This window comes from Linepithema humile, chromosome 5 (genome assembly GCF_040581485.1).
Source record: "Linepithema humile isolate Giens D197 chromosome 5, Lhum_UNIL_v1.0, whole genome shotgun sequence".
Classification (NCBI taxonomy): Eukaryota; Metazoa; Arthropoda; class Insecta; order Hymenoptera; family Formicidae; genus Linepithema; species Linepithema humile.
Genome location: NC_090132.1, coordinates 1,843,726 through 1,863,781, shown reverse-complemented (window position 1 = coordinate 1,863,781; position 20,056 = coordinate 1,843,726). Strand labels below are relative to the sequence as shown.

At 35.4% G+C, this 20,056-nt stretch overlaps 1 protein-coding gene and 1 long non-coding RNA gene across 4 annotated transcripts in view; one reads left to right on the top strand and one right to left on the bottom strand.

The window, feature by feature from the left end:
• LOC105675351 (rho GTPase-activating protein 20-like) overlaps positions 1-18,363 on the bottom strand; it is a 190,175-nt gene extending 171,812 nt beyond the window's left edge. For all 3 annotated transcript variants that reach the window (XM_012372400.2, XM_012372401.2, XM_067355511.1), the window contains exon 1: positions 17,130-18,363. In XM_012372400.2, the coding sequence (XP_012227823.1) occupies positions 17,130-17,321 (192 nt within the window). In that variant the 5' untranslated portion in view covers positions 17,322-18,363. The remainder of the gene's footprint in view (positions 1-17,129) is intronic.
• On the top strand, positions 8,986-12,592 carry LOC137000016 (uncharacterized). Its single transcript, XR_010890334.1, has 3 exons — positions 8,986-9,055; positions 11,779-11,921; positions 12,050-12,592. It is a non-coding gene; the product is annotated as an uncharacterized lncRNA (long non-coding RNA).
• Positions 18,364-20,056: the final 1,693 nt, after the last annotated feature.

The window sequence follows — 20,056 nt, the reverse complement described above, 5'->3', positions numbered from 1 at the left end:
ATTATACAAGCCTGAATCGTAAGAAATGATCCCAATGACCCGTCAAAGATCGTAATCATTCTGTCTATCTCGGCGTGATGAGTGCGATACGAAGAATAAAGCACCCGATAAATCTCACTACGCAATATCAAGATGTAAGATATTGCTTACAATTAAATGAAACGTCATATAATTCTCATTCATAATTAAATTCATAATTATTTTCATTTAAATAATTCTCTCGCCGCTCCACAACATTTAACTCCTTTCCTTCATTTCCGCTGGAATGCACATTAACTGACCTTCTCTCACCGTTTTAACCAGAGCAGCACGTACGCAACACAAAGGAACAAAGTGTACGTCGTCGAAAATAGCCCCGTTCGACGGTCTACCGCAAAACCGCAGGGAAAAGTTAACCGACCGCCCCCCCCCCCCCTTCCTCCCCTCCTCGCCCACCGGGCTTCTAACGATTGGCGCGTACGTCGCCGGTCGATATTCCAGTATTCCAATACCGGTAGCGTCCCAGTATGCCAATCAACCCGTCCTTGACGTGCCGTGACGACGACACGTGCGTCTCTCAACATGGGGAGAGATTGATACGACCTCGACAAATGGGTGTCGATCGCGTTCCTAAGTGTCTCTCCTACGGTGTTCCTCGCTCACATATACGACGGATAGAGATTGATGTACAAAATCAGAAAATGCAATTGTCTGGAGGCGTTAATCTTTCAGCGCTCACTCGCGAAAGATTATACGCGACTCGTGATCGAGTATCTACCGTCGCAGTTGCCTCGAAGGAATAAATTAGACATGCAACATGGAATTATCAAGTATCCCACCGTAAACGGAGAAAATCATTATCAGATTTCAATCGCGAAATATTTATCGACACTAACTCCGATTAAGTTCATACTACGAATGTATCATGAGCATAGGATTAATGTTGAAAAAATTATTCGTTTCATCGTGTGTGATAAATAGTGATATTTTTCTTCGCGTTGATTTCTGTTTCAATCAAAATTCATATTTCTCGTTTCGTTAATGCTGCGAACGATATGAGCGTGCTAATAATCACGCGTGCGTTATATCCGGTTTATGCAATCGTCATGAAGTATAAATTATGATACATCAACTGCATCTCGGATACTACGCGATGCGTATTGTAAAACACGCACACCAAGTTCGTAAAATTATCACTCGCAAGTCAGGTCGCAAAATATATTATAGCACTTTTCGCATTATGTACTACGACCGATGGAAAATTGCTTTTAATTGTGCGTGCACGTATACGACGCACACACAAACACCGTGCACCGTACAAGTAAAATACGATCGCGATAACTCATTTGTCGGTATCATCGTACATAAGGAAGTAAAATACGAAGGAGAATGAAAAACGATCATATCGCGTATAGTCATCCTAATAGGATTCGCGTAATCGTGTGTTCAGAATGAAATATATTGACGCGTCAACAAGACGACACGTATAGTTTCGCAAGTTATTTTCAATCGTGCTACGCCGAAAGAAAAACTTACACGCTTTTCTAGCGATTTCAAAAATTGCTCGAATAATCGTTATCTATGTGTGCCAAGGCATGCATGCCAAAATGTACGTCACTTTGCTAATAAGTTGCGGTTGAAACTCAATTTCCATCACTCATCATTTTTATCACTGATTATTTGTCGTTTATTATGAGAATTCATTAAAGAATGGTTCGAAAGTGGCACATTGATAAATCTTGAAATATCAAAAGCTCTAAGCTCTCTTTACCTGAATATGTTGCAGCATTGAAGAATGCAAGTGTTCATAAATTATAAGATAAAAAAGTCTAGTAATTAAATCCAAAAATTGTCGAAATCCAATAATTAAAAACCCAAGAGTTTTGTATCAAATAAATTACAAGCTCAAGATTTAAGAATTTATTGAAAACTAAACTTCAAGAAATGTAGAAGATTTGTAGATTCCAAGCATTCAATAACTTATTAACGCAAACTCTTTGTTCCAATTTACAAAATTATTTAAATTATAAATTTTCCTTTTACTGCGTAAGATTTGATATGTACATGCTATAATAGATTATACTTCCGCATTTCTTTCTCGAAAGTTACATATATGTAAAGTGAAAGATTTTATCTATCACTTTATGTACAAAAGGTGGTGTATAATTACGATTATGCATGGCCATTTTTATGCATTGTTTTATCTATTATTTTCCGCAACTCGTCGAGAAAGATTAAACACATGAAACGCGAAAAAAGCGCGGCGCAAAGTGTCCCACCTGCATCTTTCACGCAGTAACGCGCGGCAATCTCGCGGCGGAATCTGCGCATGTCAGCGCATGAATAATAAGTATGGACACGATGTCATTATCTCCATTGATATTTTGCCAGACGAAACGAGTTCGTAGAATATGAATGATGATAGGGTTACGAATGGATCGAATAAAATTCGCGAGAAAAGTGATAAAGCAATCGCAACCAACATATAAATATATCTATGCATCAATTAACAAACAGATTAAAAGCAACGTAAATTTCATGTATTTATTACTTTAATAATAAATATAATAAAAATTTTAATAATTAATATTGTTTTATAGCAACAAATACATACCAAATTAATAGCATGAATTGATTGGTTAATAATACATAATTGTGTAATTGTATGTTTGTATTGTCACAATTATGTACATTTTTAAATGAAAGATTGTGCTTATCAATTAGAATATTGAAGCTTGCTCAATGCTTGCACAATCATTTATTTATTAATAAAATATACGCATAATTGTAGTAACACATATATACGTGATCGTTACTAAATTTCATGTTTTATTATAGATTAAAAATATTCGAAAGCAAATTATAATCAAAATGTATCAGAGTTAATGGCATATTTTTTTAAGTAGATTATTTCTTGAATAATTAAATACCTAAATGAAATGATTAATATCTTGTACGTTAATCTCTCAATTACATGTGTCGTCATGTAAAACACTATATATTTTTTACCGAACAAAAATAATCTACGGAGCGAAATAACGAAGCATCTTGTATAATGATGCATGGATATAATGTCATTACGACATTAGTGATATTTTTTTTTCTAATGAAAATGATTTTTCAAAGATTACACCGACGGATCGTGAGAGAACCTTGACTCTTTCTCTCTCTCTCTCTCTCTCTATTTCTCGTCTTTCGATCGGTGCTATCGTTGTTACGTGAAGTAGCCGCGCCGCGAGCATACGTGTACGTCGATTGCAAAATCACGAATGCACTAGGAGTGCAGAATGCGATACGCGGAATACTTTCCCAAAGCGGAGATAAAGAACTCGGCGAATGAAGCATCGGCATCGAGCGCTAGGGTAGGGCATTCAAAAAGAAAACGAACTCGCTCGCGGATGTGTCGCGCGCGGAAAGTTTAGAGATGCGCTTTCAAGATCTAACTCCCTCTATCTCTCTCTCTTTCTTCCGAGATCGCGAAACGTAGAGCTGTATACGTGTGTCGGCGGTCTTGCGACATCGTTAATGCATCGTGAGTGCAGAATGCAGCCGTGGATGCACTGCTAAACTACTATAGTAAAGGCGAATAGAGTGAGTATACGAAGAATCGACTCCTTCGAACAGAAGTTTCAGATGCCAGCGTGAATTTTTAGCAAGATCATGCATTGCAAAGTTGCAACGACACAAGAAAGACATGTAAATGACACTTGACGACGGTAATATCTCGGCAGCAAATCCGATCAATTCGTATATTGTTCAAGTAAAATAAAAATATAAACAATAAATATGATTGTAAGCTTGATAAAGTGCATCATGCTTTCGGATCGATGATCGATATCTGTGATATCATAAATCGCGCATAATTCGACGTCTGATTGAGATAAAGATTTTCGAAGCTAACTTTCGTTATGCAGTGCAGAAAGGAAACATGTGGTGCATATAGATCGCTCTCTGTAAGTGATTGTGCTACATTATTCTCTAAGAATGCTCACGGAATAATAAGAGAAACAGGAAAGAGCTTGGAATTTACAGCTCTATCGCGGTAATGCTTTAGAGAATACAATCGAGAGAATACGCCGCGGCGCTTGTCTACATGTAACGAACATTTAAGTAGATGTAATTATGAGTGATTGAAATCTTCGCTAAGCATTTTTCATTACGTATCTGACCTAAAAAGCCACATACCATTAAATTACAAAACACTTATGATTTATCTCGGCATTCATTGTCAATGCTTTGCCGATAATTACTCTTTAACAAGCTCTTTACAACCATGATTTATGATTGCACGTGAAGCAAAACACATTCTCCAATCCAATTTTTAGTTATTTTCATAATTTAAAAAAAAAACTCCAAATTCGATATCAATATATTGACTGTGACATCGATTTCGACTTACAATCGTAACACCAGCCGAAAAATGCTCAAACGCGAAGAGTTTCCGAGGGGATCTTGCGACAGGAAAGAGCGCCTACATACAATCGTGCATCGATAGTCGGCATTGCACAATCACTAATACGGTGGCGAGTGCAACAGAAATACACATCGCGAGTGTACATATGCGGTGAATCCTCTCCTGTGTGTACATCAAACGACATTCTCCGTCAGCGGGAGACAATGCAGCGATGCGTCGCGGCGGTGTCTCACGTATAGTATATCGCTTGCATTTTCTCATGTGACGTTTGATTACCGTCGCGTAAACGCTTTCAACGAACAACGCGCAATCTCAACAACACCTCAAGGCCCCTCTTCGTTTTTCCTCTCCCGCGACTATTCTTTCCCGATGCAATCTCATGTACGCTTCATTAAGCGCTTCCCGCGGCTCGGGAAAAACGCGCGGCCTCTGTTTTCGACGTCTTTATATTCGCGACTATTAATTTTTATTTTTTAACGAGCGCGCAGATAACGATACACACCCGAGACTCTCACGGTGAATCAAAGTGTTGTAAGAATCTTTAGGATTTATAGAACTGCGAAGCCACGTTAGGTTAGAAACAGTTAGGGAATCAGAGCAATTGTAAGATCAGTGGAGCTGTCGTGGGGCAGAAGGCTAAGTGCCAGGTGCGTGGAACGAAGGATCCCGAGTTCAAATCCCGCTCAGCTTCGGAGCTTTTTCCCTGTTTCTTATAGTTGCTTTCTTCTCCTGACTAGTTTTACGAGTGGTTTACAGATCTCAGAAGTGGGGTAGAATTTGCGTACCCTGTGTGGGATGGATCCGGCTAGCCCGAGGGACTTGGGACTAGATAGGATTTTCGTTGTCGTGTTCCCAGTGTGGGAAAAATTTCGAGTTTTAGTTGTGCACGAGGCACTGTGTCGTAAAATGCACGAGAGATGTGCATATGTCGTGAATCTGCAGTAAGGGAAGCCGCCTGACTTGGAGTCGAGATCCCGAAGTGTGGGAATGGAAAAAAGGAGAGAACCTTTGCCCACATTCGAGGATAAATGTAATTGTCAGGCTGGCCGAAACTGCAAGAATCTATAGAATCGCGAAGCCACACGTTAGGTTAGAAACAGTTGGGGGGAGAATCAGAGCGAGCAATTGTAAGAGCAGTGAAGCTGCGTGGGGCAGAAGGCGCTAAGTGCTAGATGCGTGTAACGAAGGATCCCGAGTTCACATCCCGGTCAGCTTCGTAATTTTTGTCCCTGTCTCTTATAGTTGCTTCCTCCTGACTAGTTTTACGAATAGTTTACAGTATGCATATATATACATACAAATTATTTTTGCGCAAAGTGCGAAAGTCTGCGACTAAAAGCAACAGCAATTTTTCAATGTATCTCTCGGCCACTGAACCCGGCAGGGAAAAAAAGTTTTGTTACACACATTCGCGTGCGCTACACACCGGAAATTTATCGAATTCCATTATGTGAGGTACGCGCGTTGAAGTCTTTACGATTAAAGATAACACGCGAGTATAATTCAATAATACGCCACGTAAGTGGTAATCGTACATGGATATCAATTATCTTTTCTTTCGGGCGAGATGCCGGAATGCTTCCTAACTGTATTAACGAATAATTTTTACGATGATTTATGAATGAAAAGTATTCTGATGAAATACTCGCCGAAAGATGTAACGGGTGAGGCTTAACAGTCTTTTTCGCCGCTAATCCCAAATTGACGGGGGGAATTTCTACAAATGAGCGTTCTGTTCGGCGTATGCAAATAGACAAAAGAATAAAGAATTCAGATAAATGGACACTTCACCGATCCTCCACTGGAATCTAAAGAATCCAAACGTAGAGCCAAGTAGTCTCGCATACGATTCTATCATACAATAAATATCTCAACATACCCGGTTTTTATCAATTATTTAAGTCGCCGTATACGTAGAGTTACGCAACTTGCGTGTCTAACCGCGATCTTACGATTCTCGCAAACTTTTACTGCTTGCTCTCCGGTCGCTATTTTTTTTCGCGACTGCAACGCGCAATCTCGTTAAATCTTCCATCGCGAAAATAAAATTGCGTGCATCTTAACAATATCTTCCGGATTAATTGACAATTGTATTGAGCAGTTTAAAGTATTAAGCATAACGCGATACAATTTTTATATACGATATAATTTATATATAAGACTACACAACTTTTAAAAAAATTTTCAAAAGATTTAACCATATCGTTTATTCTCCAAAGAACTTCATGCTACAAAATACGCAGATAATCAGCTGACAAATCCGGACACACGTGAATGACAGGTTTCCTTTCGAAAAGTTCTACGACGGAATTTGTGAGGTATGCATGCCACATGAAGCGTGAAAGCGTACGAGTACGAGTCGCCATATGTACTCTCGGTACACGCGCGTGTGTGAGTGTCGAAAGATTATAGTGCTTTATCTGCATGGGCGTATATCGAGCGCAAAAATCACAGAAGCATAGTTCAAATATTTATTTTTCATTATAACTTCTCGGGAAGAAAAACTCTCAGAACTCAAATTTGTAGCAAAGACGCAATACTCAACTTTGGTTTTGACGCCAAGTCAATCATAAAATATCTAAGTATGCTTGGAATCGACATAAACAAATCAAATATACGTTCCATTTATAGCGCGTAACGTGATGTTATGCATGAACCAAATGTCACCTCGTGTTATTGGATAAAGTTGATTTATACAATACCGCGCTAAATCGACAATGCTTTCAGACGCCAGTTTGGAATATCATAAAAACTGGCATTTCGCGCGTGCCTAATCTATTGCTATTAAAACATTAAATATACTCGGCAATAATGTGTGGAATATTATAAAGAAGTTTAAATTCTCTAAATTCTCTAAGTTCTCGGTATTTAGTTACGTTTTCCTTTTCCAGCCGTTTTCTTATATATATATAATGTAATCATATTTATATCTCCTACAGTTGGGTGATAACAATACAAAAAATTCAATCTGCATTAACCCTTTCATTCCCACTATAGTCATATAGTTACGTATTCAAAATTATAAAATTGAATATTATTGCCATCTATATTTTCATATCTATGAATGTATATTAGTTCTTTTTAGCATTATATACATAACTCTAACACGTATTTACAAATTTCGTAATAAAATATTGAATATTATCATATTTTATTTTTTGCCGTCACAATTCGATGATAAGAGTTATTTTAAATGCAATTAATGTTCAAAAATTATAATTTTCTTGTAATATTTTAAGTAGATTTATTAACGCATACCAGAGGTAAAAAAAAAAGGTTTTTCTTATGTATAATAACTTTACAATTATTAAACATGATTGCAATAAAAATAAAATTTGTTGCTAAATAGTAAGAAATAAAAAAGTTTAAACTTTTTTTATGAATGATTTATTTATGTATGTAATGTGCACAAAAAATACGAATAAATCTATTTTTTGTAGCTATTAAGTAATTTGGGAATAAAAGGATTAAAGAAAGATAAAAACGATAAACAGAGCTTCGTGCTAAAAGTACCGTTTTCAATTTGTCACCGCATTTGTCCGACGGAAGTAAAAAGTGTATTACACCCGCTTGTGTGATTTACGATGAATGAACTCACTAATAACGGTACGCGTGTGCAGACTGCGAAAAGAACCTTTCCTCATTCACCTTTCATTTTCTTCTTATCGAAGAGAATGATCTCTTTATGACGAATGACACGGCGTGCAACGTTCCGTACGAGGTATTTTTTTAACTGACAAATAGTTACGATTCTGTTATAATTCTGCAATATTTCTTTGCGAAAGAAATGTCAAAAATAAGCAGTGTACCTGTTTTATTATATATAAACATTTCTAAGAATTTGCAAATTTCAATTAAAATTTAGCTGATATTTGTACTTAACTCGTTTTAAATAGAACTCGTAAATTAATATGTTATTTTTCACGTCATTATTTTTAACAAAAACGATCTCAACCAAAGTCCTGACACATGTTCAACAAATTTTCCTCGTCAAATCTGATGTTCGCTAATCGTAAGATCCGTAAGAGCAATCGTGTTTCGTTTTTTGCAGACGCTCGTTATCATATTACACGCGAACGTCTCGAGAGCGTCTTGTCAATGTTACATTCCTTCCCCTTACGAGAACAACCGCCGCATTGAGCAATCGATCGTGCCAAGGGACAATTAATCGTGCAAGATGGAAACGCGCAACTAGCGCGAGCGCGCGCGCGTACGCGCGCACACACCACATGCAGGAATGCGCGTGATGTGCGTAACATCGGCAATCAGGGTCGTGATTGCACTACACGGGAATCAAATTAGCATTGAGCGCGGGCCGTCGCTTACCATTAGAGCCAGGACGGACGGAAAGATATACAGAGAATAGGCGTATTCGCCGCCGATCGGGAGGAGACACAGCAAAACAAGTCCAATGCGGCTTTTACGTAATGTTTTATCCTTGCCTCTCGTAGATCTCTTCGCGACGGTCCAGTATGCACCGCGACGAACGCAATGTATCGGTATCTTTAGAAACGTATCTTTCTAGAATACGATAACAGAAATGTTCGTGCAAATACGCCGTAAAGAATGCGTGACTTCTGTTTCAAGAAAGTGAAAAGACTAATTCTATGTGTATATAATTTCATAGTGTTTCAAAATTTACCAACATCAACTTTAAGTTTGGTAAGTAATCCATTTTGTACCAAATTTGGAACGTTATGTGATAAATGTTATAAAAGTATTTAATATTTTCTGTACTTTGTTAAATGTCCGTAAATCGAAATGATTGAAGAACAAAAATTCTATTTAATGTTTTTCATAAATTGTTTTATGAATGTTATTTTTTTATAAATTCATTAAAAATAATATTGATATAAGGATATTGTCAATTATAATATCAATCAACAGGTTGATTTTATGATTGACGCATACTTCTAAACCTCAATCATTGAATTAGATCTATCGCTCGATAAATAAACGTGTACAAAGCACATGTACGATATGCATGTACTTTTGTATATACGAGTACATACTGCGTGCTGCGCGCATAAACTATATGTCGAAGCATATGTTCGTTGCCTGAGAGTGTTACTCTCACGGAAAGATAAAAGTCTCGACGGCACGCAAATGCGGAAAGCCTTTGAGAATCAATCGTTCCATTGTTCGCACCGATTGGAAACAGATGAATAGGAAGAGATTTAATAGGTATTATTTCAGCATGGTTTATTGCACTTGATGAAGGCCTGTCTGAACTTCAATGCATAGTTTGCGCTAAGGAAAACATCGACTGAGAAAAGTGCGATAAATATTTTTAGAAATTAGAAAGTGCCATTAATTCAAAAGAATGCAAATAATGAAAATGTTATTAAACCGTACGTATTTTAAAACAAAATAAAAATGGAAATATATTAATAATTCAGACAATACCATATGTACGTTTAAACCTCGAAATAATTCATAAAATTTAGACAAAAATACAATTTTTGAACGCAAAATGAGACATGAAATAGGTTTTTAATAAAAATCTTAAGATTCTCTCATTTTCGACAAATAGCGTAGAAAAAGAAAATGTTGAACTTAAAAGCTAAGTAATTTCACACATTGAATTAGTTATCGCTCTTTTCTAAAAGTGACGTAAATATAATACGCGCAGTGAAAGCTTCGCCAACTTCGAAACTGGAAATCACTTCCTGAAAATTTTGCTTTTCATTTATTTTTCAGTTTTATGAGTGCGTTTTATGAGCGCGTACACGCGTATGCAATACGTTTAATTTTCTCTTCCTAGACTTACGTACTTTTTCTCCAGAAATATAAAAGTATACTTGCCCAAGAGTTCGTTAAAAAAGAACGCCGAGATTATTAACTACGTGTGTATTGCAAGGTGCGAGGAATTTCTAAGACCCGAAGTCGCGCGTTCAGCGAAATCGGTATTTATCGGACATGATTATCCGCCACGTTCGCACTCAGAACCACTTAGGAGCAGCATTTCTTGAATTGCCGTCGCATGCGTAATTACAGGACATTAACAGCACGCGCGGCACGCATAAACGAATGCAGTGCACAAACGGACGAACATTCGGCGGACCGGAGAAAAAAAAATTAAAAAATCATTTTTACGATGAATCACGAATAATTTTACAACTCCGTTATATGCGCGCCTTCTCATAATAGGACAATTTTCTAGAAAAATGTTCAAACAGAATTACCTTTATTAGCCCTCATAATCAACGGCCTACCGATATCTTCACAAATGACAATAAAATTCAACCTACGGCTCGCGTAAATTCAAGTTTAGACGATTGCTGGAATTTCGGCAGATAATGAGCAGTGTCCTTGCTCGGTGTCCTCTACCAGAAAAAAAATCTATCGTTCTAAAGCATTATGATGCTGACCATAATGCTTTCGGCAAACACAGTTCTCGTAGAAATATACTATTTATTATGGACAAGATATTCGTGTGCTAATGAGACGGATTTTAAGACAATTAGCTAACACAAGCTATCAGCGCTGTTATTTCAAGACATTTTATTACAATAACATCGTTATTTCTATGCCAGAATATACTCGTCGTGTGTGTGTGTGTTAATAAATTAGCTGAAAATAAAAATAAGAGAAGACAACTATCAATAAATATTATCGGAATCAAATTTAAAGACCGCACATTTATGTTCCATTTTTATTGATTGTACTGTTTGCAATGCGGAATGTTTAGGATCAAAGATTTTAATAACATTTTATAACAAATAATATATTTAACTGTAAAAATTAGTTTGATTTTGAGATATTTTTAAGCAGAACTACATTTTAAAGAATCCAAATAATTGTACATACTATGTTTCTAATCAGTACATATTACACACCGATTTGTATCAATGTTTTTAATTAATATTAATAAATATCAATTTTATTAAATGTATTAGTCTGAAGAATGAAATTCGAGTTTTGCATTACGTATTTCTCTATTGCTATCATGCTAATTGCATATTTTTATTATAAAAACAAAATTTATAATTATTAATTTATCATTTTTGCAACAAAATACATTAATTTTTTTACTATAAAATAAAAATACGGAAAGACAACTACTGAAAAATATTATTGTCGAAGTCAAACTTAAAAATCACGATCATATTTTATGTTTGTTATTCTACTTTCTATAAAATTAAGTTGCAGATGTTAATTAAATTTTAGATAATTGTATCTTTTTTTTTATTTAAAAACATAATTAATAAAAAGTTGATGAAGAATAAGATAAACAAAAAGAAATTCACAAATAAAGAATTACAAATTATATCTATGTTCTCTTTTTAAGTAAAATTGCTTGATTATATCTCACTTTGAATCACAAAATCAACATTTATGAAACACAACTTTTTCCAAGAAATTCAATATCAATATTATTGCAGCTCATGGCGCAGCACGCCATATAAACGATATTCTTTGTCTCAATTCACAACGTTGATTCATTGGAACTCGTAATGCGACTCAGTCTAGAGATGCACACGTAAGAGCACGCAGATGTGGGTACATGTATGTGGGTAATTGATAGGTGCGTGACGAGCCGAGATTCAATGAAGCGCGAGTAAATATAACTAGCATAACGGTGCGACCTAATGATATCATGATAAACGCGGATAGAAATCTAATTCGAGCATCACTTTCTCCTATTCATTACAGATTATCCCTCCGATCGTTCATTATCGGATCGAAGAATCGTATAATTTACATATGCAGCGAATACATTTTAAACTTTACTTAAGCCTCGATTAAGCTTTGCTGTCTTATTCAAAACTATTTTATATATGTGTGTATGTGTGAAATTTATGTTTTTATGTGTCGTATTTTTATTTTTATTAAATTTAATTCTCTCTTTTAAATATGTAATTAAATCATGAAATGTATTAATATTGATATTTTATATATCAAGATTAAACCTTTTTTATTCATACAACTACTTTGTCATTTCGCAAATTATTTAATAAAATAAATAATCCAGATTTCAGTAATTTAGTTATGACTATAAGATTGTAATAAAATTAACGTCAATAGCAGATGAGGTACTTTTTCGACAATATATTTAAGATTAAATAAAAAATCTGTTTAACTAGCTCTCCCGTAGCTTGTAAAAACCAGATAGCTTAGAAAAAAAGCTATTTACGAACTTCCACATCCTGCAAATTAAACATTTTTTACTCACTGTTTCACTGGGCAAATATTTTTTTTGTGGAAATCAATGTCGATTCAGCTCTCTCACAAAAAAATAAAATTTTATTCCTGCCTAGTGTGATAAGTTAGAAATTTTTAATTCGCAGGATATGGAAGCCGGAAAATAGCTCTTTTTTTAAGCTATTTGTTTCTTTATTTTTACAAAATAAAGAGAGAGAAGGGAAAACAGCTAAAGAAAGGTGAACAAAAATGTATAATTGAAATAAATCTTGCAGATAATCCCTGAGAAGCTTTTCTATTTCGAGTGTAATTTATTTTTCAGCGCGAACGAAATAATAAGATATTAGTCGCGGATTAAATGAAAATACTTGTGCCACGGCGTTTCCTGTTCGCACACGCACGTTTGTTGGCTAATAAACAGGTGTGTAATGAATGAGAATCGAACTTGTCGGATAACCGGCATAACTACGGTCAACCTTCGAGCATTCTAATCGCATCGTAAGTGGTACTATCGCACAAGCATCACTTTCTCCGTTCCATTAACCGACCATCCTTTTTAGCCTTTCCAAACTGCTAAAAAAAAAGACGTCGCCATAATCACAAATTATACTGAATCTGTTATCTAACAGCGATTATTAGCCTGAAATTCAATTTCACCACATTATTGAACGTACTAAAGATTAGAATTTTTATTAATGCAATAATAAACATTGTAGTACTAGGCAAGAGTTACGTTTTGCACGATAGTTTCTCGATTTAATTTGTATTTGTTATTATTACAATATACAAAATAAAAAAAACTGTATAATAAAAATATACAATTGCGAATTAAGAGCTAAGACATAAAAGTTAAAAAACATTATTTCTAATTATATAAAGAATAATTATTTTCAATTAAAAATTGAAAACTTAAATTTTGAATAGAAACTTTGATTTCAAAATTTCAAAATTCAAGATGACAATCAAATTCTTTACTGTGATGATTACAAAACAACTTTTTGGAGTAATTTAATCAAAGTTTTAAAAATATTGTTTTAGCAAGTATAATTTCTTTTCAATATATTTAGTGACAGTTATTTTATATATATAACTCAGACTACAGAATAAAAAAATAAATAAAACATAAAAGAATGAAAAATAATGATGCAATGATCAAAAAAAGATGATTGATTGCGCGCTGCTTCATTCGAGAATCGAAAGTGAATTGCGTTCACCGCTCGACGAGCAACCTTTAAATACTCCTCATGCGTCAACCAACCAAAAAAATAAGATTTGCGAAGATTGGCATCCCCCCCCCCCCCCCATGTATTTATGACCGACATAAAAGCACCTTACGCATTGAAGAGTATGCATTTCTATACGTCTCAGATATCTTTTAAAATTTGTAGTCTTTAGATCTTACAAATTGTATAAAACACAAAAATTTATAAAGAAAAATAAATGTAATTTATTTACGAAAAAAAGTTATGCAAAAAAAATTTAAGACTTTATAAGAAACGTACATATAAATAATACGTTTGAAAGAAAATTCTCTCCTATACTTTCAACTGTGGATTTTTTCAACTTTATCTAAAATACATTTCGTATACAAGAGATTAATCTTGTTACGCACACGCGACACCATTTATGCGGTGTATAATTCATCGGTAATGGCTTTTCCGTCACCAGAACAGCACGACATAACCGTGAAGCTAATTGGGTGATTGCAGAAATGGCAAACACCCTTACGTTTTAAGCGTCAATATTTCAAGATACTTCGAATGCCTTTGCAGATAGTCGCAAGATTAGAGGGAGATTTATGAGCGCATTTTAACGCTCTTACTATCAAGAGAAACATCACTGGATTTGCGTCGCGTACGACATTCTAGCCATTGCGTAGAAAAATGCAGTCCACATTGAAACGCGAGTCTACAAATTCTCACTCACTACACATTAAATTTCTTTAAAATCTAATATACATTTTTCTAAAATCTATATATATTTCTCTAAAGATTTTTTAATTAATAATAAGCAATTTTATATGTGTTTGTATTTGTGTTAAGAAATTGCATTATAAACCCGCACACAATATTTTTTCGGTAAAAAAGATTTAATGAAGTACTTACGAGTTCAGAAATGTAAAATCTTTATGATACTTAAATTGATAAAGGAAACAACGGGAAATCATAAGAAACTATTTCCTGAGCGCAGTCTGTATACACACGTACGCGCAAGCGTATTATCGGACGTAATTGCGACATAAATCACGAATACCATTCGATCGTCAAAAGATCTCGCTGAAAGCTCGTCAGCGCAACAGTCCGCATTCGCGGTATTAGCAATAATATTAGCGATTACCGTTTCGTGTCACACACAAACGCGCTTTGTGTATAGAATCTCCTCTAACCCTCTGCGGCTGAATATCGGTACTTAACTGACCGTGGACTTTTACTCTTTTGCTCGAATGTATCGGCGAACGTATAGCTATGTCGTAATTATCTATATATTTAGAGTTATAAATGGATTGCAAAACGGCAATCTACTTTAAGTGTTTGTGCGTATAGCTGATACTGTTAATTCTTCTCCTGATTATTTTCATTACGATCATACACATATTATAAAATGCATTAGTTGTTGCAGGATGATTTATTTTACCTCGCGTGAACTGTAAATTTATACAGAGATTTATCTAAGATTACGTTACTTATTCTTTGTTCAATATTCTCACTTTTTCTGAATAGAAATAAAGTTTTATTTCATTATTATTATTGTAGAAAGATTTTTTTTATGAAAATATTTAAATAATATTTAAATTCTAAAATAATTTTTGGAAATATGATCTAAAAATATGCCACTTTCCTAATTATTCAAAGTTCTTAAAGCAATACACAATCCAAACGTATACATAAGAAATTTTTAAATTATATAATTTATCTACGATTCGTGTGTGAAACACGAGTTTCACAAGCAATTCGGATTCTTTTCTTGATAAAAACTAGTAAAAAAAGATTAAAAATCGCGCGCGTCAGAGCTGTGTGAATCAGCTCCATCGAAAAAAGAAATCTCCTGCGGCGACTAAAATAAACGAATACGCCCGATAATGCATTACGTTGTAAAATCAAATCGGCTTTACACATTCGTTTCTCGACCCACGCTAAATCGCCGACCTAGTTCGAGAGATCCGGCGAAAAATAAGACGGACATGCGGGAGCTGCAACGGGGAAAAAAAAGAAAGATAGGTCACTTGCACGCGATAGAAAGCACCGAACATCGATCACGCTTTCTTTCTTACGACCGATTACGTATAAAAAGACATTAGAGTTCAATGAACGACATACACACATATACACACACGCCGACGCGCTTCTTTCCCGAGATCGAGCATGTATCCGACACTTCCTTCATTGTGATCACAGCGGAAACGCGAGAGACGTATTGAGAAGCTAGAGATTTATTTCCCTTCTTGATGGTAGATAGATAATAAAACAGTTTTTTTCCCGTGCGTGAAAGAGCAAATGTGAAAACGACGTTATGAGTATTAATCCGCGTACATCCGCGATAATTTTTTATTCGAGTCACGCGAAATAATTCCCCCGCAACGTTTATTCGGGAAAAGCGTGAGAATATCTTAATATTGAGATATAAATTTTATAGTATATGAATATTTTTCTGCATTTTGCTATTTTTTTACACAATTCAAATAAATCAAAATTCTATAAAAATTTTGAAAATAAAATGCTAATTTCATAAAGATAATATTTTTGGCAATGCATACGCAAAAAAAATGGAATAAATCAACAAACTACGAGACGAGAATGAGACATACAAAATTTCTGTAAAGGGAACATTGAATATCGAAAGTAACACCTCTTACTCTTGTATATAGTATAAAGTGTAACACTTATACTTTATGTGCATGTCACTACATTAATCGCTTAAGTCTATAACGTTCGATTTCTACCTTGGAATTTGCACCGGCTTCCTCAGACAAATGTATGCTCGTATTTCTTCACAATGTCACGGTGACAAAATGTAAAATCGTATAATCAATCGTAAAAACAACGATACTCCCAATCAATTATCTTTATAAATCTTTCGGAAGTATATTTTACATTATAAAAACAAAATATTTTATACTGCTGCAGTTAAGTATTGCAATTTTTATCTCTATTCTCAATGTAAATGATATATATTATCTTTTTTATTATTTTTCCTATTTTATAGATTTATAATTTATTAAAAATTATTCATTTTTGTACACTCTTAGAGTAGTTTACAGAGAATATACATCTCTTGTGTAATTTTTAAACATAGCAAAAAGAAAAACAAATTATTCAGTGTAGAAATGAGATAAATTCATATCATTCATAATGTTTTAACTCTACACAATGTAAATGTTAAAAATGTAAAGTCTACACAAATGTCCTCTACACAAAAATCCTTCATATATAAAGAATATTTAAAAAATATATATTGCAGAGCTCACAAATGATATATACTTATCTCATACTTGCACCGAATGCTTCAATTATGAATCTAGATTAACGCTCAGCGAAGATTATCGCTTAAGCGGCAAGCATATGTATATAAATCAACAGAACACTTTACTCACCGTGAGCTGCGTCTTGTCAGGTGCAATCGCCGTGATCTCGACCGGTCTCGGCTCGGGCGGGTTTGCTCTGCTGAGAATCGCAGCCGGCATTTTCGCGACGAGAGACAGCCTCCTGGTGAGCCGTCTCCCCAATTCCGCTCGCCGGCGCACTCTGATACGAGGCCCGGTGCCCTTGTAGCCTCCGAATTCCATGCTCGAACAAATGCAAACAATCCTTTCCTCCTGATTAATGGTTCTGGTTCATGGCGACACACACACACGCGCGACGACGCCGTTGGTTATCGTTATCGTGGTTGTCACGTAATTATTCGAGCAAATATCGCGAAGGTCCATCTCGTTATGCTCGAACTTCTGAACGGAATATCAGATATCCTCGGCAATAACTCGCGTTCGTACGAATTATCGAAACCTCTGTTTCAGAACTACTGACGCCATTTGTATTGCCGACTTGAAAATCGTTTCGCATGAATGAGCCGATCAAAAAGCCAACCGACCAATAATCGCACCGACTTGTGTGTAATTTTCGCTCTCCGGAAATCGAAGAGTATCATCGACTTCTCGAATTACAGCTTCGGGTAACAATCGCGGATAGATTTATGACATCGCGCGAGACGTAAAAACTGACTAGACGATCAAATGCGCGACGAGGCGGGAAAGGACAAAAGTGCGCGAAGAGACTCGATGATGCAAAAACACAGCTATGTTCATACACCACACGCGCGACGCGCACGCGCGTACAAACTTCTATTCTTCTCTCTCTCTCTTTCTCCTTCTTTTTCCGTCTGTATTTCGATCTCTCTTTTTGTTTTCGAGGGTTCGAAAATCGTAACGCGGAAAAGAGAGCGCTCACCGACCGGTTCTCGATGCTTTAGCGTTCGCTTGCTCGGTCTGCCTGACGCGCTTCGACTGAAATTGAATCGCGGCAGCCTCCTACCACGCGGTCCGCCGCCGCGCCGGCCACCACTAACCGTCTACGCGCGTCTCCGCCTCTCCCCTCGCACCCGTCGCGGAGCACGAGAAGCCGCGCACCGTTGGTAAACAAAACGCACCCCTGCCGGAGATTATCGCGCGGCCGCGACCAAGCACTTGCCGATGATGTAACGGGTGCGCGCACGATCTCGGTCAGGCGTCGGACTAATCGCTGCGCAATACTTGAAGTTGCACCGAACTGTATGTTATACAACATGACAGATCACGATCAGGATTACCACTTCAATGCCAATCTTCCAATCATCTTAAAAAAAAAAAAACCAAAGAAAAAAAGATTATATTTTACATCACAACTATTTTTCCACAAAATATAATATATATAACGTATTTTTTTCTTAATTTTTTTTATATGCGTGATTACAAATTGGGAGTGAATTGATTCCGCGGCGTTTTGACATGATTTACAAATATACCTTATTCTGTTTCTGCACACACAGAAGCCTTGTTTCTGCGAAATGCGATAATTTTTGAATATGTAAACTAAAATCGCAAAATATACTGCGATAAAAATCTGTAGAATAATAAAAAAAATGATTGTTTTATATTTATAAAGCGTGATGGCGTCGTTGACAAAAGCGTATCCCAACGTCGCACGACATCGCGGTGTTCCCTTCCTAGCCTATAAATAACGAAGACCTATTAGAAAGCGCATTTCTACGCCGATCGCGTCGAACATTCTGATCGCTTGCATAACGCTGTCGTGTTACTTGGCATTATATCCTTCGAAGCTTGTAAACATTCAGATGCAACGTATATAGGGTGTGCTAAAACGGTAGCCTTTTTATGATAAATTTATAAAATTGATTCTCAGTGAAAACTTGTCATATGTAGCGCATTTTTCATCATGTTTTGTGATTGTAATCTCGTGTAACGATACTGCTGCTTCAATTTTGTAATACAGCTATTATTTAATTGCATTTGCTCAATTATCTGTAGCTGCAAGAATATCTGAATTTTCTGAAGTGTTTGATGTAACCTAAATTTTCATTATGAATGGAATCTGTTCTAATGTACACATCTTTTGAAAATAAATGCAAATGATAGACTTAGCAAATTATGTATGTTAATAAGGGTAATGCATAAGTCAGAAAACGTATATCTAACATGTATTTATATATTCTAATGTATATGAAATAATAACATGCACAGATTTCCTGTATTAAGACTTGCAATGTTATTTCCTGGAAATCATACGCAATTATTATGAAATACTGATTACTGTAACAACAGAGAGAGGTGATAGCGAGGAATCGATTAGATAGATTAGATTAGATTAGGATATCCAATCCAATTAAAATTGATTTGAAAACGTACTTTACATTTTTTGTGAATAAAAACGCGCTCCATTTAACATTGTGAAAACGTTTGTGAAATTTGTACGATTAAAAAGAAGGAATCTGTGAAATTAAGGATCTATCGGATTAAAAATCTGCAGTCTGAATGATTTACGAGATCAGGTAAATATCGAAAAATAGTAAATTTCTAGATATATGAGTCAGTTTCACTAACTTTCTTTAAATTATTGAATTTTTAATTGGTGACCCATAAATTTTTAATTGCTTGCTAAAAAATAGAGATTGATTTAACAATCTCTGGATTTAATAAGCGTCATTGCAGCAAAGAAAAAGTGCATGTTTAAGACTCAAGGATTTAACGGATGCGTCTGAGAAAGGTGAAATCGATGGTTTTTCTTTCACTGAGAAGTAGCTATTCAACGTAGAATGAAATCCGAATCCTTACAAGCGTTTGTATACAAATTAAAATTAGCAGAAACAACGTTCGTACCTTTCATTCTTGATTTTTTGCCACTTCTATGATTTCTTCTTGAATTTCTCATCATTTATATATGAAAAATACAAACTTGATGTATTTCATTAAACACGTGCTAAAAAATATATATACATATGTATATAATAAAAATATAATTCATATTTTAT